The sequence below is a fragment of the Astyanax mexicanus genome, chromosome 1, assembly GCF_023375975.1.
Source record: "Astyanax mexicanus isolate ESR-SI-001 chromosome 1, AstMex3_surface, whole genome shotgun sequence".
Lineage (NCBI taxonomy): Eukaryota > Metazoa > Chordata > Actinopteri > Characiformes > Acestrorhamphidae > Astyanax > Astyanax mexicanus.
Genome location: NC_064408.1, coordinates 110,297,239 through 110,325,019, shown reverse-complemented (window position 1 = coordinate 110,325,019; position 27,781 = coordinate 110,297,239). Strand labels below are relative to the sequence as shown.

General features: G+C 40.4%; 2 protein-coding genes across 2 annotated transcripts; one reads left to right on the top strand and one right to left on the bottom strand.

Moving 5' to 3' along the window:
• Positions 1–15,544: 15,544 nt before the first annotated feature.
• On the bottom strand, positions 15,545–22,186 carry sec61b (SEC61 translocon subunit beta). The gene is made up of 4 exons (XM_015604595.3): positions 22,049–22,186; positions 20,546–20,643; positions 19,803–19,907; positions 15,545–15,962 (listed from the first exon to the last, which is right to left on the bottom strand). Exons 1-4 carry the CDS (start codon positions 22,049–22,051, stop codon positions 15,875–15,877), a joined length of 294 nt encoding a protein of 97 aa, XP_015460081.3. The 5' UTR covers positions 22,052–22,186; the 3' UTR covers positions 15,545–15,874.
• Positions 22,187–23,100: 914 nt separating this feature from the next.
• Positions 23,101–27,237, top strand: alg2 (ALG2 alpha-1,3/1,6-mannosyltransferase). The gene is made up of 3 exons (XM_007229458.4): positions 23,101–23,183; positions 24,176–24,488; positions 25,713–27,237. Exons 2-3 carry the CDS (start codon positions 24,180–24,182, stop codon positions 26,613–26,615), a joined length of 1,212 nt encoding a protein of 403 aa, XP_007229520.3. The 5' UTR covers positions 23,101–23,183; positions 24,176–24,179; the 3' UTR covers positions 26,616–27,237.
• Positions 27,238–27,781: the final 544 nt, after the last annotated feature.

The window sequence follows — 27,781 nt, the reverse complement described above, 5'->3', positions numbered from 1 at the left end:
TTGAGTTCATTCACTCAATGAAAAATGGTTTGGCTCATTTAATAAAAAAATTGGGCAATAGCAGGAGTTGTTGCATCCTGAAAAATACAAATACAAATACGAAGCACAGACACAGACGTACCTGAACACAGTCGATCCTGATCTGAAAGTAAAACAGAATTTTGAAAGTAAAAAGGGTTTCATATTGCTGAGTTTCCACTCACTCTCCTTCATCCTCTTCTACTGTGATTAATGAGGGTGTCCACAAGTGCATGTTTATGGCAACCTACGCGCGTTTACATCAAGATGTAGGTCACAGGTGTCACACTGTGGTCACAGAAGGCCACAGCACAGCACACTCTAGTACTTTCCCTGCTCTAAACTCAGTTCAGCTCATGGAGAACTTCAGCATGATCTCATGAGTTAAATTTACACATTTGGAATTTTTATTCTGAGAATACTAAGTGTAGTATTGGAAACAGCATAATGTCTGATATAAGCGTGGGTACATTACTACACTCTAAGAAAAAAAATCTTAGACTAATTACACATCACTTTTGATGAAATTAAAAACTTTCAATGACTAGTTAAAAGACATTAGTCTTAAGTCCTATTCAGACATGATTAGTTTTACATGGGTAGGTGGTGTAATATTAATATTTTTAATTAATATGTCAGTGATTTGCATTCTGCAGGAATGCGGCATTCATTTCGGTCATTTTAATGGACTGCATGTTCCCGCATCAGTAAGGATTTAAATCTCTTTTACCTTTCAAAATTAGCTAAAAAAATCAATGTGTGTCAATATTACATTAAATCCTGTGGATCAAGAGTTTTTGATGTTTTGATGTTTTGGCATTGTTCAACATAAATTGAGTAGCTACACCCATTTCTTTCGTGCAGGTCGGTCCTAAATTTTACAAAAATACTATAGTAAAAATAGGACTTAGTTCTCACCCTGTATGTGTAATTTTTACACTGTATTTCATTAAATCACTGTGCCTTTAAACTAAATATAAGAAAAATTGAATCACAATAGAAATCTATAGCAACAATATAGAAACACTCCTAAGTTTCAAGTTCAGCATAGAAATGTGAAGCTAAGTTATAATTTCTGAGATTTTAAGTGTCCATATACACCAACAATAAACCTGTATATAGGACGATTTTTTTTACATAGGACACTACTTATACTATACTACTTATACTTATACTATACTACTTATACTTATACTATACTACTTATACTTATACTATACTACTTATACTTATACTATACTATACTACTCATACTTATACTATACTACTCATACTTATACTATACTACTTAGACTTATACTAGGGCTGGACGATATGATAAAAATATTTTTTCCCAATATTTAAAGAAATTTTTACATTAATAATATATATATATATATAAAATCATATTTTTTCACACAGACAATATGCAGTGTTATTAGTAGATTCTTTAAAAATGCAAATTAAATAATATAGCTATTTAAATACAGTGATTTTTATATTAAATGTGCTGCACAGTATCCAATTAACCAGGACTAATTACACATTCTGTAATCAAATATGTAGTTGTTGTGTGTGTTTTTAAGCACTGATTTTTATACTTAAATAATATGGCTAGAATTTATTACATAAGATAAGATAAAATATCTCCATATCACCCAGCTGTAACAAAAAACACAAATGTACGTTTAGCTGTTATGATGCGGATAAACTCAGCCATAGGTGACTGAACAGTAAAGGGCAGTATACGCACACCTCGCCATACAAACGTAAGAAAGGTGAAACTCACACCTAAGCCCCCACCCGTCCTTCCTGTTTGGTTTGGTGTTGATGTAAAGCATTTTCCCCCTGATGGAAGAGTCCATTCTTGGCAGGTTTGAGGGGAGTGGGTTGCTGAGAGTTTTTTTTCCTGGCCCTCATACTCTCTTACAGTGGGCCTAACTTGGTTTTCCACTCCAACTAAATATCTGCGAAAGTGGGGCTTCCCCACGCAGGTCCACTCCACTGCTGCTTTCCTTAACGTTAGAGTCCCCCCACACACACCTCCACACGGACCTCTGAGTGGACGAGTGGAGAACAGGGGCTGTGTCAGCGGGTGCCCTGGATGATATCAGTGCATACCTGTCAAGTCTCCCGTTTTGGCCGGGAAACTACCGTATTTTACTCCTCTTTCCCGCCGTCCTCCCCTATTAGTATTTTCCCGTAAATTTCCCGTATTATACTAAATAAAAAAATATATAGGTAACAGGCGACAATGCACTGACCGCTGTGTGTCTCTTAACCAATCGTGGTGCCGGTTCAAGGAGAAAGTCCCGCCTTTCAGGAGAAACAGCCAATCAGCTTGCTGGTTTTGCGGAGAGCTGTTTAGTGTGGGGGAAGCCCCGCCCCTCCCCTGGATATACGGAGAGATTTTTCTAAAAGAAAGGTAACTAACCATGTAAACTGTGATGAGATTGTTTCTGATAGCTGGTTAAAAAGACTCTTCTCTGAATCAAAACATAAATTAAACCCATTGTGTGTTTAATAAAATCCAGCTTGTGACTCAGTTAGCTTAACTTTAGAATTAGCTAGATAGATATTCAGGGTTTGAGAAAAATCTACATATATATATATAATGCCCTGCCCTGATGTGCCTGATCAGCCAATAACTATAATTTCCAAACTCTATTAGTTCAGGGCTAGTTTTAGGGTTTGTTAGAATTTGTTTAAATCTCAAGTATTGTGGTGTAATGTATTATTTAGAAGGGGTAGAAGAGATGGTTGAGCTGGAGAGAGAGAAAATGTGAAGAGGGCTGAAATTAACTGAACTGATCAGGAGTGGACTGAACAATAGAAAGAAGTATTAATGAAAGATTAGTAATTGTGTAGGCCCCTTAGGACTATTATTTACTTATGGAATATATCTGATCCATGTCCTTCTTGTAAATTTGTGCACCCTTCAATTTCATATATATATATATATATATATATATATATATATATATATATATATATATATATATATATATATATATATATATATAAAGCACAAGCCCTCGGTTGGGCTGTTGGGGCGGTGGAAAAAATCCCTTATTTTTAAGTCCAAAACTTGACAGGTATGTATCAGTGTAGATAGTGACCTATTTAGACCTCTTTCCTGTGACTCTCCCTCTGTGGAAATGAGCATATGCATGCATGTGTGAATGTAGGTGTGTGTGTGTGTGTGTCAGTGGGTAAGATGTTGAACTAAAAAGAAGTCATAATGTTTGCCAATGTAAAAAAAATGGCCTTTTTGAAGCCTGTATGTAATCTATGCATGCAGTGCAGGTTGTTGGAGGTATAACTACATGTGTATGTATATCTATAGGGGTGTGTGTGTGTGTGTGTGTGTGTTTGTTCATTCTGGGGGCTGTCCCTCTACACAGGCAGTGGTTAGGAGCTCAGGAAATGGTTAGCAGAAAAAAGCATACAGAAAAATAAATAGATGAAAAAACTGAGTATTTAGAGAAACGTCTAACTCTTCTAACGCCTAACATTGTTCTGTACTGCAAATTTACCAATACACAAAATGCAAATTTCGTAAAAAAAAAAAAAAAACAATTCTAACGGCAAGCTAAGTCAAAAGAAAAGCAAAGAACAAAGTCTCACAATTAGATAGTTAACTTTGCTGGCTGAAACACCTCAGTGTGTTTTTAAGTGCATGTAAAAAGTACTAGGCCTCATTCTCTAATCTCTTCCTAAGAACTGTCCTAAATTTGTTCTTAAGCAAAGTCGTAACAAAAAGTCTGTGTGAGATTAATGATGCGATTTTAGAAAATTTTAGCAGAAAACATTGGTGAAGTTTACAATCTTGGAATGAAAATAGCCCCTAATTAAACCTTAGTTAATCAGTATCTGTATTCATTTTATCATTGTAAACTTTTTCTGATTGTGTATATGAGTTCACTGGTCATTTTGTATAGTAAATAAATGTACTATATTTCTGTAGAAAATCATCTTTATTTATGGTGCACCAACTGCTGAAACGGGTGTTCAGTAGCACATACACAGTTTCTACAATCACAATAAAATCAAAATCATTAAAATACACTGCCTGGTCAAAAACAAAAAGTCTTCACCTGGATTTAACTATAAGTAAATGATGTGGGGTTGATGCTGCAGTTGTTCAGGTCTAGGTTCAGCAGCAGTATGTGTTGAAAGAATGAGGTCAGCTGACTACCTGAATATACTGAATATAGACCAGGTTATTCCATCAATGGATTTTTTTCTTCCCGGATGACACGAGCATATTCCAAGATGATAATGCCAGAATTATTTGGGCTGAAGTCCAGACATGAACCCCATTGAGAATCTTTGAAACGGCTATCTTGTGACATTGCCAAAGCCAGTCCAATGAAATATTAGAGTGTGTGACATTTTTTTTGTGGTGATTTTTTTTTTCTTGGCCAGGCTTTGTGTTAAAAGAAGTTATGGAGCTTCTGTACATAATTGAGAAATCGCTCATCACCTTTCTTCAGTGCTAAATATTGGCTAGAGGAGTATAAAGTTCCTCTGCATTGACCTGTGTAGAGCAGTAGAACTGAGTTCTCTGGAGTTATAAAACTCCATTCAGTACTTTTGAGATGAGTTGGAGTGAAGTTTGAGATCTAAAATGAATCATCAACATCAGCAGCTGTGACTGAAAGCAATCAAATCCTCACAGAAATGTACCACAAAAAATCTACAGTAAAGAGGGTCAATCTCAATCTTAATCTTCTTTATTTTAGAACAAACATTGGATAAGCAGTTACCTCCAAACCTGTAACACACAGTCTATGATTTAAAAGTTCCTGAGTGATGTTTTTTGAGTATGAGCTACCTGAAGTGACACACGCCCACTTCATCCAACAACGTCCAACAAACTGCACACACAAACACACACACACATCTCTCTCCTGGTATGGATTTATTTTTAAGTTGAAGCTGAATTATTTTGGCTGTGTGGGCCGTGGCTGGGATTAGAGTGGACTAGTGGGAAACCTAACCCTCATTATTCAGGACATGAATAATGAAGAACACACACACACACACACACACACACACAGTCAAGCAATGGAGCGAGGACTCATTGGTGTGGAGGCCTTAGGAAAGAGTGTGAGTTTAGTGCGTGTGGTGATGTGTAGTGCCCCCTACAGGCATTTATATCAGGAGATAATTGTTATTGATGTTGATGTTTTTTCAGGAAAGCATCTTCTTCAGTTTTGTGTGACCCCTTTTTATTGTTCAAAATATTTCTCGAAACACCCTTCTACCTCACCCCCAAATCATTTGTACCAAAAATAAATTATTTTGCAGCAATATTTTATAAAAATAAGAGCAAAATAATTTGATTAATTTACTTTAAAAGTAACATATTAATAGTTATATATTATGCATTGTACATTATGCAATATTGTATATCTATAGTGTAGGTTAGGTGTATATATTTATTTTTATTTTATGTTGTATGTATTTGTGTATTCTGCATTGTAAGGACATTTTCACACATGTACTTGGTTTTTATGGTCCGGATTATTTGCTGAGTTTGTTTATTTGGAGCTTTTTTTTCCCTCTGTTTGGTTTGGTTTCACATAGGCATAAACCTAAACCATGCGGGCACGTTGTCTTTTCTGATTGGTCAGAACTGTCTGGCAAGGGAGCAACAAAGTAAATATAGAGAGAAGATTCTGTGTTCCAGTGCGTAAATCTGTGCAGTGTGAAGCTGCTTTAAATCTGAACGCTGAAAAATTGCCACTGCACTTTTAAACACAGTGTTTTTTTAATAGGACGTGCAGCACAGATGTACACATAGTAAACTGAGTCTTGCGGCTGCAAGCAGTGAACACAGCACACACTGCATGTGTAAACAGCATAAAGCAGAGACAGTTTTTGTTTATAGCTGTGGTGATTAGTGTTATCTGGCTAATATATCAGATTAAACTGCACCTTATCAGCAGCTTAGCTCAAATAAGATGAGTATATTTGATAGCTGGGTCGGATCGAGACCGGATCATGTTCTCTAACCCAAGCGAACCCCTCCAGAGTTAGTTTTAACCGGACCAAATAGTGCTGGTGTGAAAACGGCCTGTGGGATCATGCACCTATGTTTTTACTCACCTGTTCACCTGTACTTATGTGACGTGTCAATAAACCTGATTTATTTTGATGTAAGTAAAATATTTTCTCATTTTCTTCCTGCATATAATTGTTTGTATTTTCACTTCTAGTGCTAACTTTTAAAAAGCACTTTATTCTTAAGCAAACTTGGTCGTGCAGACTCACAGTGGACTGGAAGTCGAATAGTTGAGTAGAATGGTGAATTTCATTAGTGTCAACCCTGCGACCCACTAGGGATTATGTCCAGACACCCATGGGGTTTATGACCACCAGATTAAGAACTCCTAGATTAAACCATAATTTGGTATTATTTACAAGAGGACATAGCAAACATAACTCAACTATAAAGAGGTTCATGTATCTTGGATGGTGTATTGTTCTGCAGGAACTTACAGTACATTTTATTACCCTGGGAATCTAGGACAAGATAAGTGTAAGTACTAAGTACTAAGTAATTAATTACTAGGGTAATGTAATGGCAAGTTTTAAGACAATAAATGACACAAAAATACTCAATTTGTTGTAGGTATCATCTGATAATTCTGTACATTCTTCAGAGCAGATGTACACTGACATACCAGAAGTCATGGGATAGCTGTCCGTGGGACTTTCTCGGGTGCGCTCCCAGCAGCTCCGAGGACGAAGAGGAGCTCTACCCTGCACCAGCCCGCACTCCATTGCCGTTCCCCCCAGGGGCGGTGCTCTGCCCGGCACTCGGCCGCACAGCTCCTAAGGCCATCCCAACTCCCGTGACTCTCGCGGCCGAGCCGCCGCGCTCCGTGAAGCCCGCGGCCGAGCCGCGCTCCGTGACTCTCGCGGCCGAGACGGCGCGCTCCATGAAGCCCGCGGCCGGGACGCCGCGCTCCGGGAAGCCCGCGGCCGAGACGCCGCGCTCTGTGACTCTCGCGGCTGCTAAGCCGCACCCCGTGCCTCTCGCGGACGAGACGGCGCACTCCGTGAAGCCCGCGGCTGAGACGCCACGCTCCGGGACTGCTGCGGTGCTTGAGCCGCTCTCCAGGATTACAAATCCAGTCCGGGATTTTGCGGCAACCGCACTCTCAAGCCCCACAGCTGCAGCGCCAGCACCTCAGGCTGAGGAGCTGGCTTTCATGGCGGCTGCAGAGCTGGATTCCGCCGCTGCGATCCAACCCCTCTCTGGGACTATCTCCGCGGCAACCCAGCCGTGCTCCGGGACTATTTTAGAAACTTTTCCCGCGCCGCTTGCAATGGACTTTACCGGCGAGGCTGCAGATCCAGTCCGGGTTGGCTTCAGGCCTCACAGCAGCAGCGCTGGATATGCACACACCCAGCTCCGAAATTCTCTCGCCGGCCACGCCCATCTCCGAGGTGTCTTCGGCTGCTGAGCCACGCCCCTGGACTCCTGCTGTCCTAGAGCCTGCATATGCTGCTGTGCGTGCTGCTCCAGCCTCCGTGTCTGCTGAAGCTGCTCAAGCCTCTGTGTCTGCTGAAAATGCTCAAGCCTCCGTGTCTGCTGAATCTGCTCAAGCCTCCTTGTCTGCTGAAGCTGCTCAAGCCTCCGTGTCTGCTGAATCTGCTCAAGCCTCCGTGTCTGCTGAATCTGCTCAAGCCTCCTTGTCTGCTGAAGCTGCTCAAGCCTCCTTGTCTGCTGAAGCTGCTCAAGCCTCCGTGTCTTGGTTCCCGTGTCTGTGTTTGTTCCGGTTCCTTTCCCTGGTGGTTTCTCCGTTCCTGTCCCAGTCACCATGTTTGTTTCTGTCCCTGTTAATGTCCTCGTCCCTGTTCCCATGTCTAGTCCCGTCCAGTCTCCGTCTCCTGTCCAGTTCCCCGTCCAGTCTCCGTCTCCTGTCCAGTTCCCCGTCCAGTCTCCCGTTCTGTCTCCTGTCCAGTCTCTGTCCAACGTCCAGTTCCCTGTCCAGTCTCCGTCCCCTGTCCAGTCTCCGTCCCCTGACCAGTCTCCGTCTCCTGTCCAGTTCCCCGTCCAGTCTCTGTCTCCCGTTCAGTCTCCCGTCCAGTCTCTGTCCTCTGTCCTGTTTCCGTTTCAGTCCCCGGTTTCGTCTCTTGTTTTCCCTGACCTCTCCCTGCCGCCAGCCCCCGGGGTTCGTTTTTACGCGCCTCAGGAACTGCGCGTTTAGGGGGAGGCTTCTGTCACATCTTGGCCTCGTCTCGTGTCTCTGTGTGTCTTCCCCACGTGACCTGTGCTCCCCTGTGTCTCCTGTCTCAGTATTTTTCCATGTGTGTCTCATTTGTAGCTCCGCACCTTCCCCAGGTGTTTCCAATTCTAGTGTGTTTGTGTTACTATAAATAGCCCTCCTCTGCCACCTTGTCCTCCGTCAGTCTTTGCACTAACCCCTGTTGTTTGTCGTACCTCTGTTTCTTGTGTTCATTCCTGCGCTCCTTGGTTTCCTGCTCTGTGTTTATCCCGTCTTGTTTTAGTTCCTTGTTTATCTTGTTTATTCCTGGTTATTGTCTCTGCTCTGTTTAGTTCATAGTCTTGTTTCATTCATTTGTTTTCCTTGTATAGCCTCCCTCTTTGTTTGTAATTTATATTTATCTTGCTTATTCTCGTGCTCCTTAGTTCCCTCCTTAGTGTATATCTTTGTATATCTTTCTTTTGTTTATCCTTTGTTATTTTTAAGTTCCCTGTGTTTTCCCTAGTTTATTCCCTTGCCCTGTTTTAGTTTATCCTGCCTAGTTTTATAGTACCTTGTTTGTTTATGTTAGTTTTATATCACGTTGGTTTTCTTATTCATTTCATTGTTCTGTGTTTACCCGTCTATTTGTTGTTATTTATTTATTAAATTATTGTTTATTGATTTCACCCTACCTGCACTTGCGTCCGCCTCCTCGTCTCCCTGCCTGGGTCATTCGTGACAATAGCTGTATGTAAAGTGTATGTATGTAAAGAGCTGTATGAAATGTTAACTTGGAGGACCACATTGTTATAAGTTGTGAGGTGTTATTTTGTGAGTAAGGCTGAACACTGCCCAGTCCTTTAGATTTCAACTTTCCTGGTAAACCTGCTTGGAGGAGCCCATGGCTGCTAATTGTTGGGAAAAGGTTTGATGAGTCACAGTGTCCGTAAATGTAGTGCTAATTTTCAGGGCACTGGAACATAGTGTACAAATGATGCTCCCTAACAGACTTTTGAAGATTGGAAAAAGGTTTTAAGATTTCTGCACAGCTTTGCTGAGAACGACTGACATTAATATTTATGTTTATGAGACACAATTAGTCACATAATGATGCACTCAGAGACAGAATGCAGTGTCTTCATGTCCATCCTTCACACTCGTAATAGTGCTTCATAATAATATGAATTTTTGCATAAAGGAGAGAAAATAAGGCACAGCTGATAACTGTTTTTAACTGTTTTATTGGATCTGTTGGGTATTTTTTCAGTGTAATTTAGATTTTGCACAGTGTGAAAGTAGTTGTTTACTTAAAGGTCACATTCCGTCGTTTTTTCTTTCATTTTAAAATGTCTAGTTGTGGTCTCTAGTATGAATGAATGACATGTGAGCCGTTTTTGTAAAAAAAAAGTGCTCAGGTGTCTCTGTATAGCTCTTTTTTAATGGACTGTTTTAGGGGTGTGTCCAAAATGACCGGATTCCAGCTTTGCTCATGAATATTCATACATGCAAACAGCATGCAAATATCTCTCCTCTGATTGGCTAGGAGCACTGCGACGCCCCTCCACCGCTCTGCCGCTCACTGCCTCCCACCTCCTAACTGATGAGCGGTGATGTTGCGTCGCTTCAGCTCCGCCTCTGGGAGTTTCTCGAGCCAAGGTGGGCTGGTCTGTGAGTTTCTGCCTACGTAGGCAGAAAGATAATTCAAAATTCACCCGTTTTTCGGAGGGGGGGAGGGGGGATTTCTTTGCTTAGCTCCTGCAGACAATGGGGGCTGCAAAACAGTTTAATGTGCAGGTGTACACATTCAACTCGGAGAGACCTACTGTATTGCACAAAAAACAAGAAAAATCGGATTTTCGCGGAAGGTGAGCTTTAATGTTTCTAAACCCCCATTAAATATAATCTATTCAATGCTGAGCACGGCTAGTCATTTTAACAAAAGGGAAATGAACAGGTTTATTGGTCTAAATAAGTATTTATAAATTTATAAATTTATAATAAGTATCCTAATCTCTCCAGTCTAAAGACAGTTTTAATGCAAATATAATAGTGTCATAAAAAGTATAAACATCTTTAGAAAATTAACTTTACCATATTCTTCTCAACAAAAGGCCACAAATTGTTTGTTGACCAAACAAACAAGCCTAATGCTCTCTGCGCTTTTTGTGTTTGTATTATTTTTTTATTTGTTTTGTCACTCATGTAAAATGCATCCCCCTCTTTAACGCTTCAGTTCTGGCTGGCGTGGCATTTTACTCATAATTAATTTGATGGCCACATTAAATTCTTTCAAAGGAAGTTTACCAAAGGGAGCGTATTAAAGTGGAGGCTTACTGCCAGGCAAATCTTTTTCTCAGACAGAATCTCTTTTCACTACTTAAGTCATTTTGTTTTGAGTGAATTTCAAGGACAGAACTGCAATTTTTTTTTACATTTATTGCATTTTTCTGATGCTCGTATCCAGACTTACAGTGGTGCTTGAAAATGTATAAACCCTTTTATATTTCTTCTTAACTCTGGCCTAAAACTTTTCAGTACATAAAGAGGACCAAATCAAACATATGAGAAAACATATTTGATCCAATATTACATATATTGTATGTGAACCTTTGCTTTCAGTATCTGGTGTGACCCTGTTTTGCAGCAATAACTGCAACTGCAATTAATTTCACCCACCCAAGATGGCGGCGCGTTAACACGCAGCGGCCGCTCCGGGTCCGTTAAATGGTGCTTTTGTGTTACTATTTGTCGTTTTTTTCCGTTTATTTCCTGCAAATATGTGCATCGGAACACCCGTGCACATGTTCTACCACCGCCAGACCCTGCTACAGTGGAGAAATCAGCCAGAAAACACGCTACCGGACGAGGTTCTGCAGACGCTACTTGAGGTTAGCCTGCTAAGAGACCCAGGCCGCCAGCCCGCGGAGCCCAGCGGAAGTGCCATCGCAAGTGGTGCGAGCGGAACCGCGGAAAGAGAGCCGGGATCCGCGCGAGGCTAAAGGCTAGTCCTAGCCGGCCGGCTATACCATCGCTCTTTCTGGCAAACGTCTGTTCCCTTGACAATAAACTGGACTACATCCGACTCCAGCGAACAACCCAGCGTGAGTTCAGAGACTGCTGTGCTTTGGTTTTTGTGGAATCGTGGCTGAACGACAACATTCCGGACAGCGCCATTCAGCTAGCCGGGCTAACCGCGTTCAGAGCGGATAGGAGCGCGGCTCTCCGCCGTGCTAATAGCTGCTGTCTACATCCCACCCAGCGCTAGCATTGGTGCTAATGCTAAAGAGGCTCTGTGTGAACTCTATCGGTCTATCAGCGATCTGCAGAACAAACACCCAGACGGACTGTTTATTATCGCCGGAGATTTCAACCACGCAAATCTCAAGTCAGTGCTCCCTAAATTCCATCAACATGTGGACTTTGCAACGAGAGGAGCGAGCGCGCTGGATCTTGTTTACACAAACATCCCCAGCGCGTACCGGGCGGAGCCCCGCCCCCACCTCGCTTTCTCGGACCACATGTGTGTTTGGCTGACTCCAACATACACACCACTCATCAGACGCTCCAGACCAGTTCAGAAGCAGGTGAAAACCTGGCCGGCAGGCTCCATCTCTGCCCTTCAGGACTGTTTTGAGTGCACTGCATGGGACATGTTTAGGGAGGCTGCTACTGAAGGCGATTCTGTTGATTTGGAGGAGTATGCAGCATCAGTCACTGGCTACATCAGCAAGTGTATTGATGATGTCACTGTCTCCAAGACCATCACTACACGCCCAAACCAGAAGCCTTGGATGACTGCTGAGGTACGTGCGCTGCTGAGGACCCGCGACTCCGCCTTCAGAGTGGGTGACAAGGTGGCCCTGAGGAAAGCGAGAGCCGACCTGTCAAGAGCCATCAGAGAGGCAAAGCGCGCACACGCCCAGAGAATCCACAGCCACTTCAAGGACACGGGTGACGCGCGGCGTATGTGGCAGGGCATCCAGGCAATCACCAACTACAGGACAATGCCACCGTCCTGTGAACGTGATGCCTCCCTCCCTGATGCCCTGAACAACTTTTATGCACGGTTTGAGGCACAAAACAACACGATGGTGAGAAAGACCATGCCCAAGCCGGACGAGCAGGTGTTGTGCCTGACTGCAGTGGATGTGAGGAACACTCTGCGCAGAGTCAACCCACGAAAAACTGCAGGACCAGACAACATCCCCGGCAGAGTGCTCAGGGAGTGCGCAGACCAGCTGACAGATGTTCTCACGGACATCTTCAACATCTCCCTGTGCAGCGCCACTGTCCCAACGTGCCTCAAGTCCACCACCATCGTTCCCGTGCCGAAGAAGTCCACAGTGTCCTGCCTCAATGACTACCGTCCCGTTGCACTTACAACCATCATCATGAAGTGCTTCGAGAGGCTAGTCATGAGGAACATCAAGACACGACTGCCCTCTTCACTGGACCCCCTGCAGTTTGCGTATCGTCCCAATCGCTCCACGGACGATGCCATCACCACCACCCTTCATCTCTCCCTCACCCACCTGGAGAAGAAGGACACTTACGTCAGAATGCTGTTTATAGACTTCAGTTCAGCATTCAACACCATCATCCCACAGAACCTCATCAGGAAGCTAAGCTCGCTCGGCCTCAACACCCCCCTCTGCAACTGGATCCTGGACTTTCTGACGGGGAGACCCCAGTCAGTCCGGTTCGGGGGCAGCACCTCCAGCACCATCACACTGAACACTGGGGCCCCCCAGGGCAGTGTCCTGAGTCCTCTGCTGTTCACCCTGCTGACTCATGACTGTGCTGCAAAACACAGTTCTAACAGCTTTATCAAGTTCGCCGATGATACAACCGTGCTGGGTCTCATCACCAAAGGCGACGAGTCAGCATACAGAGAGGAGGTGCAGCGGCTGACAGACTGGTGTACAGTCAACAACCTTCACCTGAATGTGGACAAGACAAAGGAAATGGTTGTTGACTTCAGGAGAGCACAACACACCCACTCTCCACTCAACATCGACGGGTCCTCTGTGGAGATTGTTAAGAGCACCAAGTTCCTTGGTGTCCACTTAGCAGATAACCTCACCTGGACCCTGAACACCAGCTCTACAGCCAAGAAAGCCCAGCAGCGTCTCTACTTCCTCCGGAAGCTGAGAAAGGCCCGTCTCCCTCCACCCATCCTCACACTCTTCTATAGAGGGACCATTGAGAGCATCCTGAGCAGCTGCATCACTGCCTGGTTTGGGACCTGCACCGTCTCTGACCGCAAGACCCTCCAGCATATTGTGAGGACAGCTGAGAGGATCATCGGCGTCTCTCTCCCCTCCATCACGGACATTTACACCACCCGCAGCATCTGCAAAGCAACGCAAGTGAATGACCCCACTCATCCCTCACACGAACTGTTCTCCCTCCTGCCTTCGGGAAGAAGGTACCGCAGCATCCGGTCCAGCACGACCAGATTCTGCAACAGCTTCTACCCCCAAGCCATCAGACTCCTCAACTGCAGAGACTGAACTGATGGTTTTTCTGTACATGCACACACACTCTTACCCCACTTACCCCAGAAAATGGAAAGCACTAAAAACCCTACTACCTCACTGGACTCTATTGCACACTGTGTAATAGAGGTAATTACTACCTCACTGGTCTTTTTTGCACACTTTTTGCACACTGCATAATTTGCACACTGTCTTGTTATTTATTATTCTTTGTCTGTATTGTGTTGTATTTTCTGTCTGCACTTTTGTACTGTTGCACTTATTGTTCTGTCTACACTGTGTTTATGTGCACCATGGTCCCTGGAGGAACGTTGTTTCGTTTCACTGTGTACTCTGTATATAGCTGAAATGACAATAAAAAACACTTTGACTTTGACTTGACTAAACATTTCCAGTAACTGTTAATTAGTGCTACACATTAGATTGAAAGAATGTAGCCCATTTCTCTGCACAACACAGCATCAGCTCTGTTATGTTGGTGGGTTTCCCTTACAGTAAATACTCAAGTCTGGTCCTTCAACAACATTTATATTAGATTAAAGAAATCATTTTGTCTTGGCCACACTTTTTTCTTCTTTAATCATTCTTTAAAAAAAATGACTTGTGTGCTTATTGTGTGTCATTGTTTTGCTGCATAACCCATCCATAATTTAGAATGTTAATCTTCCATCACTGATGGCAAGCCACCCTGGCCCAATTCATGATACTACCACCACCACGTTTCACAGATGAGATAAGGTTTTTTTTTTAAGCTGGAATGCAGTGTTTTGCAGGGGTTGAGCACAACATAACTTCAACTAAACCTATTCATATAAACTATTACTTAAATATAAAGTACTGTCTTACTAAGGATTTATACAGTATTGCAAAACATAGTCGTAAAAATAACCTTTTTTTTTTTTTTTTTTTTACTTGTACAGTATATGGACACAACCTCCATACATTTACTTATTGAGGAGAACCCATTAACATGAATGAGCCTGCATTTCATCCTAGTATCATCCTGCAGAATAAGATTGTAAACAATAAATTGTGACAGAAATACTGTGATTAAAAAATGCATAAAAATCCAAATAATTATAATATCAGTATTCTGTCTTGAAAGCAGTCTACTATTGTTTTTAATTGTAAATTATGTTCAATTGTTTATGCATTTATATGCACTAAATATTTTGCACTTTAGTATTTTGGTAGATTTGTGTTACATTAGATTATTTATTTTGTTACATTTGTATTGTTTTATGCAGAATTAGCATTGTTGAGTCTTGGCAATTAAATTTCTTTACAAAATAGACAAATGTTTTTTTTTTTTTTCTTCTGAATGTTTAAAATTGGTATATCAAACATATATAAAACTAATAAAGCTTTATTATTCTTAAGTCTTAAAAGTCTATTGCTTTTTAAAAGACAATGCTATTGTAAATGCATTATTGTGCTGTTACATTATCATTCTAGAGTCAAAAAATCCCTATTATTTTTTATTACGTTACAGCAACATGAAAGAGATTTTTTGTGACAGGCCTATGGTTGAAGAACTTGGTTGAACTCTTAATTAAATCCTGTTTACTGCGGGTTAGTTACAGCAGTGTGTACACAATGCCCGGGTCTGATCCGACCAGTTTTAAAGGAATCGTCATTGCAGAGTTGCGGTAATGCTTTTCACAATGCTCAGAGACAGGTGGAGTCCCATCAGCATTTGTCTGGAATGTGAATTTGCATAGTACCTTCTTGCAGTGCAAGTTGAGGTTATGCAAATTAGCCACACCGAACAGTTTTTCTTTCTCTTTAGAAGGAATGGGGAAAAACAGCCAGTCAGTCAACAGGTGGCATATATCAAGATTTTCTTTATTGTACAGTTCTAATAGTTTGTACAAAGTTTAGCAAAAAAAAAATACTACATACATGCCCTGCTCCAGATCAGCTGTTTATAAAAAAAAAAAAAAAAATGATGAAGATGATGCTTGTAGTGGGTAAGAAACCATTGCTGAGGATGGAGATGGGGCGGGGGTGGATTTGAACCCTCTGAAATGTTCATTGAAACAAATGAAAATGGTTCAGGGTGTTGTTTAGGGTCAGAGTTTGGTCCGAGTCCAATGGCTTAAGTCTTAATCGTCGAGGTGTTGTTGGGGGTCAGAGGTGAAAGGTCACTGGGGTTTAGGAGCGGGTGTACTTTCCCCATATGTGCAGCATGAAGACAGACGCGATGAAGAGCAGACTCATTACCAGCACTGGCACGGGTCCACTAAAGAGAGAAAGAGAGAGGGAAAGAAATAGAGAAAGTGACATTAGTACTCCAGTGTTTCACATCAAGTCTAAACTGAACAATTCATGTTGGCAGAAGGACCCCTAGTGGTGAGAAACGGACTAAAAAGTTTAATCTGAGTGTGTCCCGCACCACCTGTGGAAGTTTTCAGCTTCTTCAGACTTGTTTCCTACTTTTTTAGACATTTACATTCTATTATAATGTTCTTCTAATAAAATTGACTATATGAAAAAGCACACGACTTGAGAAGATTGAAGATTGAGAAGATTTAAATGCAGATTCAGCAACAAGGGCATTAGTAAGGTCAGGATCTTGAATGATCACCACCCCACCTCATCCTCAACTCATCCCAAAAGTACTGAAAGGAGCTCAATCATTGCAGAGAACACAGTTCCACTGCCAATAGGTTCACGTTTATCTGCTCTAGATCAGGGGTTCTTAACTGGTCTCAGCCTGGGACCCACATTTCTCATGGTCATTAAGTCACAACTCACTTTTATAGGATTACAAATCAAATAAATGTATTTAAAAAACAAAAGCCTTAAAAATATATATTAAACATACATATGCATGCAAAGTAAATTTAAGAGCAATTATTTTAAGAAACTTAGGAGGCATATGGACAACTACATGTATAAAAGTTGCAATAAAATCAAATATTAAAACTGCGCTAAATAAATAAAGGCCACAAAATTAAAGTGGAGAACTTGTCCGTGTCCCAATTTTGGAATCACTGCTCTAGAGACTCCTGTTCTACTGGTAATGATTCTCTAGTCTGAAGGGACTAAACAAGCTGTGTGTGTGCATTTGCACATCTCTATCAATAGATTCAAATGGTCAAATAGTTGAATGCTAGTCCACAAACATCTGGACAAATGGGAGGCAGTTTCCCAGAAAGAGCTTAAGCCACATCTTGGACTAAACAGCAATCTGAAAGACATTTCTATTAAAAGAAAGATATAGATATAAAGATATAAACTAAGCTAAACTGGGAAACTTCTCTAAAGAGTTTAAGTATTAAGTTTCTTTTATAACTGTAAGTTTATGTTTTGTCTATGCATTTATGATTATTGTTTATTTCTTAAACATCAACTCAAACAAATCTGACAGAGGATTACGTACATACAGCGTATAGATAAAGTTCCTCGACTTCTATGACTGACAGCTTCAGTCGATCTATGTCCGTTTCCCACGGTCCAATCAGGGAAGCTCATTTTGGTCATGTGATGCAGAGGAGGGGTAATTAGGATTATAAATGCCGGTGAGTGGCACAGCGCTAACGAGCAAGGCAGCTAATGAGGGGCTTTATTAAAAGTAGGAACTGACCATCCCCTGGGTCGCTAGGCAGCCGTGTAACCATGCCGACTCAAGGCCCACCCCCCAGGCTTTAATTGATGTGACCTTTTCAGACAGAACTTTAATTAAGCTCCACAACACACACACACAGCCACATACACACACACTGAACTGGCACTGTTAACTCCTATATTGCTGTCAGTGAACGCATACACGCATAAATATATATGTGTGTATGTGTGTGTGTGTGTGTGTGTGTGTGTGTGAATATGTTGGATATTTGAGTGTTGTCACACTCACTGTGTTTTGCATAAGGCATGTTTTTCAGTAGATGATGTACCATCATGCTAGTTTGTTGGGGCAACAGAACAGATAGAACAGAGAGAACAGAGAGGTATCTCTGTGTAAATCACTAACATCAGGTTAATTAGCTAAAAGTGACTCTTTTTTGCAGCTCTTTCTGCTGCTTAAACTTATGCCTGAACTTTCTAATCAGCAAGCATTTACACTCGGTAGTCAAATTTGTCTCATGTCAGTCATCTGATTTCTGGTTCACTCGTTGTGATTGTATCTGTTTTAAATGCACTTTGGGAGGGTTCACATGCATTTTTATTATATTAGCCAATATAGATATAATTCTGTTGTTATTGTGTAGCCCTAGCAAATGGGTTATTAAAATTGTTTATGTGAAATTTAAAAATTCAAATTCATAATTATAATTCAAATAATAGTACAGAATAGATATTAAATAGAAAGCGCCATATTTTCGTTGTAGCCTCTTTTAAATGTAGTGTCTCCTAGTAAACAAGGCAATAAAAAAATAAAAAATAAAAACCTTAAGGTTTATATGTTATGGGACAGTTTCTCAGCCATAAATTTGGCCTAGTTGTAGACTATAGTGTCTTTCACACTTTGTATTTTCTGCAAAACGAGTAATTTTTTTTATATTTTGTACATCAATATATTACCATCTGCTTTCTTAACAGCCGTTTTACAAATTTACATTTTGTTAAATAATTTGCTAAATGTGTCCGTATATTTGCATTTTCTTATATATGGGTCAACACTAAAGTGTTCCGAATGAAAGTACTGAAATCTTGTGCACATTTTAAACCCAAGATTAAGACTAGGATTAGACTATAGGAGTGCAGAAGAGCACACACACACACACACATCTGTAGGAGGGCAATCAGCAGGCAAGAGATCAAATAAAGACGGAGGTAGAGCCCAAGAGACCAATTTCCTGTCGTTAAAATTTCATGTTTATCCTCATAAATGCTAAACCTCCCAGATCCCCCTGCCCCTCCCTTCCGTGTCACTTCCTGTTGAGCTGAGGGGATGAATTAAAAATGAATGGCTGAGTGTGTGTGTGTGTGTTTTAAACAGATTAAGCACCTCTATTCATTTATTTATTACCTTATCTTACTCAAATCCAGCAGTATATAGCTACAGTAGGACAGCTTTATAAATCTAGAATCATTTGAGGGTTGTGCTGTTTTGCTTAATTAGCACTAAAACTTCTGTCCAATTCTGACAAAACCCGTCTATTCACTTTTGGCTCAACTAAATCTGGGCATCATTCCTTGACTAAATGTTGGGGTCATGTTCAGGTAACTCTTAGCCTATTTCCGCACAGGGATTTTGAAGTGATATGATGCCTGTTTTATATTTTCCTTTAAATATTTACTCTTCTTCTCCACTTTTATTACCTCAGATCCACAGACCACATGAAAAAGTATGCTTTATGTACAATTTACACATTAGTTTGAAGGCACTGCTTGATGACTGACTACATTTGTTGAAGTGGATTTTATTTAGTTGATTTAATGTTCGTGGGTTGATGAGTTTAGTTGTTCTTTTTTACTTCAGAATTTTATTAATAATCTGATTATAGAAGACAATGAACATTTTATTATATATTATATATTATATTCAGTTATGTAGAAGAATGAATGTTTGGTCCCTAAATTCTTTAGCTAAATCTTCTGATGCAATCATTTTAAAATGGTCCGAAAGTGGTAAAAAGGTAAAAGTATTATTTATTTATTTATTTATTTACACAGTGCAGAAAGTTATGGTTCACCAGCAAAGTTATGATCCCTCATTTATCAGTCTTCCATTTTTAAATATGAATGTGTGAATATCCCTAATTTTTACTAATACAAGCCTTTAAATAAGCATCATTTGAATGACCAAATCACAAAATTTGCACTGGCCCAGTATTCAAATAGGGAACTGTAACATTACATAATCCTTTGTCAAATGCTTTAGAGAGATTATTTGCTTTTATAATTTTTTGGCATAGCTTTCTGGGAATGGTGATGTGGTCATTTAAAAGAGAAAAAGAAAAAGAAAAAAAAAAAAACAGGGCTGATTGGCTATTATAAATCAGCTGCCCCACACTGAGGTTCACAGAGCAAAATAAAAGCCCTTAAATCTTCATGGATAGAGTTTTGCAGTTAGTACCAATAATAAATAGCATAAATGTCCATACTGTACACATGTGTGTTTTCATGTACTCACACTTTGAGTCCTGGCGAGTCCTCAGTGTAGAAGCGCCACATGCCACCTGTGCCTGCTGACGCTGTAGCTCTGCCTGCAGACCGTGCACCACCACCAGTTGCTTTCCTGGAAAAGAAATTAAAAGATTGAAATAAAAAAAGAAATTCTTAAATTGTGTGACTTATTGTAGCACACAATTACTATTTAACAAGATTTTAAAACTTAAGCAAGTTATTGATCAAGATATAAAAGTGAAGACAAGGCATGAAAGGAGCTGATAACATCCCTCATTACAAACAGTCATTATTAGTTAAAACACAGTGGTGTGAGCAAGACCACTCCGGATTACTCACTATCATTTCAAGAGGCTGATCTAATCAGGACTGAGTGTGTTAAGTACACAACCATTAAGAAATTCTAACCTGCCACCTTAAGAAGTGGGTCTGGAAAAGATCAAACATGGCAGTTAAGCACCCAGTTTGCATTCACTATCCTTATTTCTCAGTCCATTAGAGTCAAATTACATTTACCACATTTGTGCAACGCTCTTTTGCAGAGTTATAGTAGCCACTCCTTTTATCAGTTCCTATTTTTTGACCTATAACAAACTACTTGATATACTTGACTACTTGATAGAGGATATATGTTCAACCAGCATTGAGACGATCATGAGGATTGCAGTATTTTAGATACTGTAATCTCAATGCAGTGTATATAAGTGAAGTGCTGAGGGGATTGTCCAGAAGATCAGCCAGTACTCATACCTCTGTCTGACTGTTGAGCCGGCTGCGCGAGGGGCCACTGTCTTGCTAGGAGAACGCCCAGAGGCGCCCACATTGGATGCACTTGCTGCTGGTCCAGGCTGAAGAAGACCAGAGAGACAAAACAGATTTAAGTCAAGGTTACGTGTAGGACATACAGTAGATGGAAATGCTTGGGAATGTAATTATGTATGTATTAATGTATATGATGTATTTGGCAGCTGCTGAGTAACAATGTAGTGCAAAAGTGTGCAATCAACAAGATACAATTTACAAAGATTGGATAAGTTGTTGGAAAAAGGTTTTTTTTTTTGGAACAATATTCAGAAATGCCTATGTTATGGGTTAAGCAACACATCATAAATCAACGACACAAAATCAGTGCAATCATACACAGAAGTCTTGAAACTTACTATTTTTCTACAATTTTATATCTACTGAAAATAAACTTGTTACAAAGTTACAAAGATACATAGCTTTGCAAGTAAGCATTTATATTAATGTAACACTGCAAATAACTCAGGATAAGCATACACAAATTAGGGTAGATAACCATAAGTTAGTTATGTTGGATAACTGCCTAGGTTATAACTCTATACTAATGAAAACTCTGTGAAAAATCAGTGTCTCAGAAAATTTGAATACAATATAAGACCTTTTGGCCGTGTGGACAGTGTACCAAGTCCTGCTGGAAAATAAAATCTGCATCTCCATAAAAGTTGTCAGCAGAGAGAAGCATGAAGTGCTGTAAGATTCATGCACTGCACTGATTTTGGACTTGATATAACAGTGGATCAACATCAGCGGATGACATGAAGAGTGGAGAGACATACAGTCTGAGCTGCTTGAGGTCTAGTGTGAAGTTTCCACTATCAGTGATGATTGCTGAAAACTTTTATGGAGATGTGGATTTCATTTTCCAGCAGGACCTGGCACACTGCCAAAATTACCAATAGGTCTTATATAATATTTTAACTATCTGAGACACTGATTTTTTGGGTTTTCATTGTCTGTAAACCATATTCATCATCATTAATAAAATAAATAAAGGCTTAAAATAGATCAATCTGTGTGTAACACATCTATATAATATATGAGTTTCACATTTGAATTTCTGAAATAACGTAACTTTTCAATGATGATTTATTTTTTTGAGATGCACTAGTATACTTGTACTGGTGGTCCAATAATGTAAAGCCACGTAGGCTAGTTAACTAGCTAACGTGGACTAACTGTACATTGAGCTCAGCAATACTACTACTTTTTAAACACTTCAACTAGTGCTAATTAGTGAATATAACAATTGTAGACAGTTCTAATATGTTTAAAACCATTAGAAAGTTAAAACAGAAGTAAAAACCTAGCTTAGTTACACATGACTGAGAAGCTAACCTATAGCTAGCGTCTGTGAAACTAGAGGAAAACGCAGAAAATCGCCCATAAAAGGTTGTTTCTCTATTAGGTAAAGATACATATGAGTAAAATACAGCATTATAAAGATCTCACCATGTTTTCTGAAGGGTCTGTAGAGCTGTGTAGAGAGAGAGCCGCGGGGAAAGGCCGGCTGAATGAATGAGGAGTGATCGGGTAGAGGAGCCACACAGCAGAAAAGACTGGGGAAGGCCACGACAACACTGGGAAGGACCCCAATACAGTGGCGTGCGGGGAACTGCCTGAACTAAAACACAATTAAAACATTAAATAACAAGTCAACTTATATTTACAGCTTTTCTATACGAATTACTTAACTTAACGTATTAAAATAAACATTTTAGTAAGTGTATAGATTTAAATATAATGTTAAGTGAGTGGTTTAAGATTTTATACTCCGGTAGGGTGACGTGTCTGTAGCTCGGTGAGGAGCCGGTGTTCTGCCGAGTTGTGCTACCCTGTCAAAACGCGCTACCCAACCTAGTGCATACAACTCTGGAACAATCATTAAGAGACCACTAAAGTTTCTGAATCAGTTTCTCTAAATTTGCCATTTATAGGTATATGTTTGTGTAAATTAAACATTATTGTTTTATTCTATAAACTACAGACAACAGTTTCCCAAATTCCAAATAAAACTATTGTAATTTATTTAGAGCATTTATTTGCAGAAAAGGAGAAAATACAAAAAAGGAGAGCTTTCAGACCTCAAATAATGCAAAGAAAACAAGTTCATATTCATAAAGTTCAGAAATCAATATTTGGTGGAATACCCCCTGTTTTCCACCAGTCTTGCACACTGCTTTTGGATAACTTCATGCCACTCCTGGTGCAAAAATTCAAGCAGTTCCGCCTGGTTTAATGGTTTGTGATCATCCAAAAACTCATAATTTAACCTGTAACATAACAGGGGGGTTAAGGGTTAATATGAGTTATTATAACCAGTTTTTTGCTAACTTTTTGTTTTTTACTTTTATTATTTTTTTATTTTGTCATTTACACATTTGTAACACTCACACAAACAATAACAGGGGCTCTGGTTGTTTAATGCACCCAAGTAGAAAAGAATTATCGTAAAAAAGGATCTAAAATGAAATAAATATGTGGTTCCGCGCATGCGTACTGATTTTTCGAGGCACATTTCGGCGGGTAGCACAACTCGACAGAACACCGGGCTGCATTTCCACCTCTCAGCTTGAGACGCAGCCGGGTAAGTGTCCAGCTCTGTAACCGAGTTCACTACAGGTTCTGAATGATTATTAGGATTAGTAACTGTTTTATTATCTGCTGAACACGATGGCTTAATTACTGTAGTCCGGCGTGTTTCTTTTTAAGCTTATATCTGAACACTGTCTAGATTTTGTCCTGTCAATAACATGCTAAGCTAACATTAAGCCTCCATTCATAAGAAACGATTATAGACCTGTCACGATAACCATTTTTATAGACGATATATCGTCCCAGAAATTATCGCGATAAATAATATTATTGTCATTTTAAGATTATTTAAATTCCACTGACATAATGTTAATATAATAGAATACCAAAGCGTTCATACCCTTTTAAAGATAATATTTTAATTAATTTGTTTTCGGCTGTTGTTACCTCTCTACAATTACAAACAACACAATATACAGACAAGACTATGTAGACAATAAATAACTTTCAGCAGAATTGCATAAGTACAGAAAATGTGAGATCAATAGATAAGTACAATAAAGTGCAGCTGCAGTATTATACAACATGTCTAAAGTGCACTGTAAACAGCAGTTCTAGTTGTTAATAACAAACTAACTACTTCTAACCTCATTTCCCTCTTCCCCTCCTTTCTACCTCTATCCCACTATTTCCTTTTTGACCTGTCTAAAATGTTTTTTGTTTTTTTTTGCCTTGAACTACTATGTTCTCTATTGCTAAATTTACATTATTATTATTTGAAAGTCACTTTTAATAACAGCATTCACCAAATGGAATGTATTGTAGTGTAATTATGAAAGCAGCTTCAACCTGTATATATATATTTATATTTAAAATGATCTAAGACATGTAGTACCGTGTATACGATGAATTATGGGCCTATAGGTCTACCCTTCCCACTTCCATAGTGCACATCTACATTTTAATAGTAAACAGAAAATTGTGTAAATGTACAAATTTTTTATCGACTTTAAGTAATCTCCTTTGTGATGTGCTGTTTCGCAGCAGGATGGTCCGGGTGGTGTTCCTGCACCCTGATCTGGGTATCGGGGGTGCGGAGCGGCTGGTGGTGGATGCTGCTGTAGCGTTGATCTCTCGCGGCTGCAGTGTTCAGATCTGGACGGCACACTATGATCCACAACACTGCTTCTCAGAGACGCTCTCGCCGGACCTGCCTGTGGTGTGTGCCGGCGACTGGTTACCCACCAGTGTGTTTGGGTACTTCCATGCTATCTGTGCTTACCTGCGCATGATTTATGTAGCGTTTTATCTGGTGTTTCTGAGCGGAGAGGAGTTTGATGTTGTCTTCTGTGACCAGGTAACTGAACACTTTAATTTTATTCAGATTTTTTTTCTGAATTTTATTCTTTCTCCTAATATATTGGTAAATCTGTTGCACTTAAAACGTGGGAGATTTTAACCATCTGTATTATATCAATAATTAATTAAGTTTTTTCAGAATTTGTATTTTTTTTATTTCAAATTAATAATAGACAGGGTCAGGCCCTTGTCTACAACTTGGCTTAACCCTTGTCTGAGAAATGTCTGGGCCAGAGATAGCATTGAATAGTAATGAAGTAGAACTTCTTCACTACTGTATTAAGTACTTACAGTAAATGCTGTATCTGTATCTACTGGAGTATTTGTTTTTTCTCCTACTTACACTTTTACTTCACTACATATTTTGAATCATTACAAACCCACATTTTCACTAAAGCCAGAGCGGTAGATGCTCTGCACTGTCACTGTCTCATCACTAACAGCACTTTTCCACCTAATTTTGAACAGGTTTGTCGTGTTTCCAACAAAAGTAGGTTCCGGAACCAGGAACGTTTGTTCACAGTGGGATCAGAAGAATACTAGGTTCTTCAGCGCTTTTGTTCACTGCTTTTGTGCAACGCCCTCTGTTGTTGACGAATGATTTGATGTTTTGGTGGTTCCACTAAAACTGGTGGAAACAAGGACTGGTTCGCTGAAAAGCATTAAGACCCAGATTACTTTTGTGGAAAAGTACTATGAGTGAATTAAGAGATCAAGCTGATCTTGTACGATTATGTTGTTCCCGTTCTGCCTTTCACTCTGAGAACTTTCCACTCTTTTTTGTAATAACTACACAACACAGTTGTGTATTTTTACTTTGCGTACTTCAGTACTACATTTTATAATAAACTACTGAAATACTTTAGTAAAAAACAATGTTGAATACTTCAGCCTGTCCACTTAAGTGTTGTGCTCAAGAAACCCTTCAACTTCTACTCAAGTCACTTTTTTTAATAGAGCTCTTGCACTTTCTCAAATCTGGGTCTGTAGTACTTTATACATCTCTGGTCTGTGGTCACCCTCCTAATGAATGCATACAACTACTTTTTTAGCCTGACACAGACATGAAAATGCATAAATACTGCTTGTCTTGCAGAAAAAAAATTTACCTACTGCTACCATGCCTTATGCCAGGTCTGGGGTTGAGGGATATAAAGCCCCTCAGTATTGAGCTGGGTACTTTATGGTTGAGTTATTCCGTCCTCTCTTTTTTTTTTTTTAGGTGTCAGCATGCATTCCTGTGCTGCGTCTGGCTCGCCACAAGAAGAAGGTCCTGTTCTACTGTCACTTTCCCGACCAGTTACTGACTCAGCGTCGCTCGCTGCTGAAGCGCCTCTACCGCGCTCCCATCGACCGCCTGGAGGAGCTGACCACTGGCATGGCTGACCGCATCGTGGTCAACAGCAAATTCACGGCTGGTGTTTTTAAAGACACTTTCCCTAATCTGACCGGGATCCACACGGATGTCCTGTACCCCTCTCTGAACTTTGCTTCTTTTGATGTAGAAGTGGAGGAAGATCTTTCTGGTCTTCTTCCTGAGGGCCGGCGGGTCCTTTTCCTGTCGATTAACAGATATGAGCGAAAGAAGAACCTGCCGCTGGCTTTGCAGGCGTTAGGCGCTTTGAGGGACCAGGTTTCCTCAAAACAGTGGGAGCAGGTACATCTGGTGATGGCTGGTGGATACGATGAGCGTGTGGTTGAGAATGTTCAGCACTATGAAGAGCTTCGCTCTCTGGCGGCCTCTTTGGGCGTGGAAGAGCACGTGACATTCCTGCGCTCCTTCTCAGACCGTCAGAAAGTGGCTCTTCTTCACGGTAGCTGCTGTGTGCTCTACACTCCCAGCAACGAACACTTCGGCATCGTGCCGGTGGAGGCCATGTACACTCGCTGTCCTGTTATTGCCGTTCGCTCTGGTGGTCCGCTAGAGTCTGTGGCACATGGGGAAACTGGCTTCTTGTGCGATCCCACTCCTGAAAGCTTCTCAGAGGCGATGGGTCACTTTTTGACGGAGCCGGGACTCAAGCAGCGCCTGGGCCAGGCCGGACGTGACAGAGTCATAAAGCGCTTCTCTCTGGAGGCCTTCACTGATCAGCTCTACAGACACATCCTCAGCCTCACCGATTGATGGTATGACATCACCGACATCACCACCACCACCGAATGGCTGTGATCCGGCAGCAGAAGCAGCAGCATTCCTCTGTGCAGGTTGCCTTGGAGGGGTCAATGAAAGAATGCGCTCGTTAATTAGAGAAAAGAGCAGTGAACGAATGGGCAGTTTTAACCTGTCTCGGACTCCGGCCAAAGGGACAATGCAGACCCCGGCTTGGATAGGGCCAGAATGTGGAGCAGCCGTCTGACTGAGAGGTTAATGAATTACTGTTTGCTGGCTACATTGATCGCGTGTGTCATCTCAGGGCCCTGAAGAGTGTGTGTGTGTGTGTGTGTGTGTCTTTTGCCTGCGGACCATTAGAGAGTTTCTGGGGCAGGAATCGATGGGGAGTATTTCTGTGCCCCGCTCCGTCTTAAAGCATCTCAGCCTTTGTTCAGTAATAACAATAGCGGCTGTTATTTCAGCCTGAAACTAGTGGAGCTCATAAGTTAGTTAACTGTGAGGAAAGTTCTCTCAGAGACAAAGGGCCACGCTTCTGTATTGGTTTTTGGGATTGTTACTGACTCTCTGTGTGACTCTTTCTCATAGATGCTATTGATATGAAGCTGAGGTCATCATTAAAAAGAAATGATGCACACTGTGTGTTGTTTGGTCATCAATATATATAAAAAAAAACATTTATTATTTGTGTATTATTTCTGCTTTATTTTCTTTATTATCTGAAAAAATATTTATTTTTTGTAGAATTTGCTATGTAAGTGTAATTACACAATTATTTATTTAATCACACAGGTTTTTCTGATTATTTTGAAGCAAAGAATGCTTTTCCTTCAAATATACACATAAATATAAAACTTTTCATTCAAATATTAAAGTTTAAATTTGCTATATAAAAACTTTTACATTAAAGATCAGATTTGTTTTTGTAGGGCTGTGGCTGCAAAGCAGTTTTAGCAAATCAGTAATAAAACACAAATCAACAATACCTAAAACCACCTCCACCCACTGGTGAGCAAGCCAAATGAAACAGTGGCAAAAATAAACTCACTCAAAGCTGGTGAAAGAAACCCGGGGAGGGACATAGACTCACAAAGGGGACTCGTCTTTCTCTGGTCAAAATGTATTAAAAAATTAAGATAGAATACATTTTAAATATGAATAAAAATGTAATGAATCATTTT